The sequence below is a fragment of the Alligator sinensis genome, unplaced genomic scaffold, assembly GCF_000455745.1.
Source record: "Alligator sinensis unplaced genomic scaffold, ASM45574v1 scaffold135_2, whole genome shotgun sequence".
Classification (NCBI taxonomy): Eukaryota; Metazoa; Chordata; order Crocodylia; family Alligatoridae; genus Alligator; species Alligator sinensis.
The window spans coordinates 2474078-2477080 of NW_005842067.1; the positions used below are offsets into that span (position 1 = coordinate 2474078).

The 3003-nt window shown below is 42.5% G+C and overlaps 1 protein-coding gene across 1 annotated transcript in view; it reads left to right on the forward strand.

The window, feature by feature from the left end:
• Positions 1-1328, forward strand: part of LOC112550275 (exocyst complex component 1-like) — a 6889-nt gene extending 5561 nt beyond the window's left edge. Inside the window, exon 4 of the mRNA XM_025204074.1 lies at positions 1074-1328. Coding sequence (XP_025059859.1) covers positions 1074-1328 — 255 coding nt within the window. The remainder of the gene's footprint in view (positions 1-1073) is intronic.
• The last annotated feature ends 1675 nt before the right edge of the window (positions 1329-3003 follow it).

Consider the following 3003-nt stretch of genomic DNA (forward strand, 5'->3'; position numbering starts at 1 on the left):
CATTTCTGCCCAAGTGCTCATCTCTTCATGGTGGCAACATGCAGAACCAGCCCTGTCCAGCCCCATAGCACCAAAGTCTTGAATTTAAAGAATTTACCTGTAAAATTTGATTGATTATTTTTTTTTTCCTTCAATATTAAGTCTGGGTGGAGCCCTTGCCTGAATTCCCACTCGCGCAGGGAGGGAGGCTGGGAACAGCCACAGAGTCTCTAGGCAAAAGTCTCTGCCAGACAAGCTGCTTGTCTGCAATGGGCTGGGGCAGGCTGGGGTCGGGGTTTGTTGCTTGGGAAGCAGAGCGGGAACTTCAGCAGGGGCACTGGTGCTCACGCCTCCTGCACAGCGGCACTAGCTTTCAGAGGGGCGGGCCAGGGCCAGGGCCGGTGATAACTGTCTTTTAGCTTTGGGAGAGACCCCGTGGCTCGGATGGAATCACCTGGTGGGTCGAATGTTGCCCGCATGCTGTATTTTGCCTGCCCTGGTGTACATGATCAAACACAGCAGCTGATGAAGTAGGCTGTTGCCTGTGGAAATGTGTGCCTTTCTGAACAACTTGGTCTATAAGGTGCCTCCCTGCCCTGCCTTCTGCATAACTATTACAGTAGACAAACCTTAAGTATTTCGAACTGTGATTCTAGAGCAAATCGGAACAGTCCAACAGGTGTCAGGACACCAGTTCTTGCAACACAACCCTTTTGCTGCTGCTGAACTGATATGGAGACTCCCCAGAAGGAGCAGATCTCTGGAGCTGTTTATGCCAACTTTGCACAGCAGGGGGCCCCCGTATGGCAGGGGAATCTCACCTTTCAGATGATTTGCAGTGTTTTACCTCAAAGGGACGTCGAGGATCTGACCACTCAATTGTAAGCTATTCACAGCTTCTCCATAAGTATTTTGGTACATTGTCTAATTGTGGCTGAAGCCTCTGGGAACCACAATGAGAAAAAATATCATGAAATGCTAGATACATAAGATATTATTAATTTGTACGTATTTTTATATATTGGTTATAGACTTCTAATGAAACTAGCTGACAGTTCTTGGACTTCATAATTTTTGCTTCTTGTAATTTGTAGGATAACCCCAGATTTGACATGCACTTTGAACAAGTTCATACCTGGGAAGCCTTCAGCACTGCTGCCAAATATGCCTTTGTGCGCTGTGTGAGAGAACTGAGTAAAACCACCTATGGGAGGGATGTTGAGTTTGTGAATTTTGATAATGATTTCCTGAGAGAGACTGGTCACTTCTACATAACAGAAGATATAATGCTGACCTTGAAACTTTGTCTACAGGGACTGAACTGTGCATGCTTTTTGGGATGTGTTTAGAATAGTGTCAGGTCTGTACTACATGAGGATTTGTGTTCAAGCCTTATTAAAATTGCCCCAGTTAATATTAAAACTAAGTTCTGGCACACATACATTAAGGCTGATTCTGAACTCACATTCATCACTGCCAATCAAAAAAATACTCCACTGTTGTCAGGGGAGGTTTATATTGGTGCATGCAACCAGAAACTGGTTATTGTAGGCACTGCATGCTAAACTAAAATATTCAGCAAAGCAATTAAAGACCATTCAAAAAAGACTAATAAGCTGCCCACTTGGCATCATTTTGCATGAGAAACTGTCATGGATAAAGTCTACTGTCTAAAAACAAAGCATAGGTTGTACTTGCACCTTAAATAATTCAGCTCCAGTCCCTTCCAATTCTTCAATTTTAGCAAAGAGCCTCTGGCTTGGTCTAGTCCTTTTGATGGTTTTTCTCCAAATCCCCATTAAAATCACGAAAGAGTTAAGGATAGAGGACAACTACTTGATCTTAAGCACCATCTGGATCAAACTTATACACATCTTTAAGTAATTTTGTTTCATAGAAATTGAACTTTCTCCTCTACTCTGCAAGGGTTCCATATTTGAGCCAAACGCTTATATAAGAAATGAAGTTCTTAGTAATATGAGCTCTCCCTACAGCCCTGTTATTGACTGTTTGCATGAAGATTTGTAGTGTTATCTATCTTTTAAAACTTCTCTGTATAGTTATGTACTAATAAAGAAGAGGGCAGAAGTGAAGTCTTTTGCAAAGTGTTTGCTGTGCTGAAAACACTTTCAAAGGAATCGAGCTGTGGATAAAACACAGGTGACCTGAACATCATGCCTTCAGTGTGATGCTGATTATTAAGCTTTCCTTTCTGTTACAGCACAGACTAAATGGCTTTTAATAAAGGATCACTTCAGATTCTGTTTGTATAGTATGTTTTCTCCTTACTTGTTCCTTATGTGGACTGAAAATATTAGAACATTCACCTTCTCAATCAGCTGCAAGGATATGTTTCCAGTCAGGTGTGTGGTCCCTGCTTTACTGAAGCTACTGCCTTCGTTCCAGGTACTTCTGCTTCCTGCTGTCACGGCTGCTGGGAAAGGGCGAGGTAATTGGAACAACTGCTTCAATGGAATTTGATGCATTGTGGAAGGGGAGGGAAATAAATGTTCTCTCAACAAAGGGCCATGTTTAACCAATTTTTATATATTTATAAGGAGTAACCTCACTGATTTCCCCAAGTTAAAGGCAGCTTCTCCACTGATGCATACAGTGGCAGGTGCATAAGTTGTCTAATGTATGTAGCATCTCATAGTAGAGCACAAGCGTCACTATTCTTCCTGGATATCAGCCTGAGATGATACTTGGGCATGATGTAAAAATGGGTGCTAATCTTCCCGGACCTATGGGTTCTGCAACATCTCAAGGGACTACAGAGACTAAATGCTGCTTAGGTCTGTGTCTTGTATCAGTGGAGAGATCTCTTATCTTGAGATGTATGAGCATTTCCAGACCGACTGCTGCTAATTCAGTTTGCCCACTGAGAAAAAGATCATGAAGCTGACAAAGATGAAAAACATTCAGAAACCTTTATCATTTACCTGGACTAAGAGTTAAGGTGCTGAGGCTGCCAGCTTCCTCCATTTTTCCATGTCCCCCAAAAGTAATGGGGACGAAGTTAGA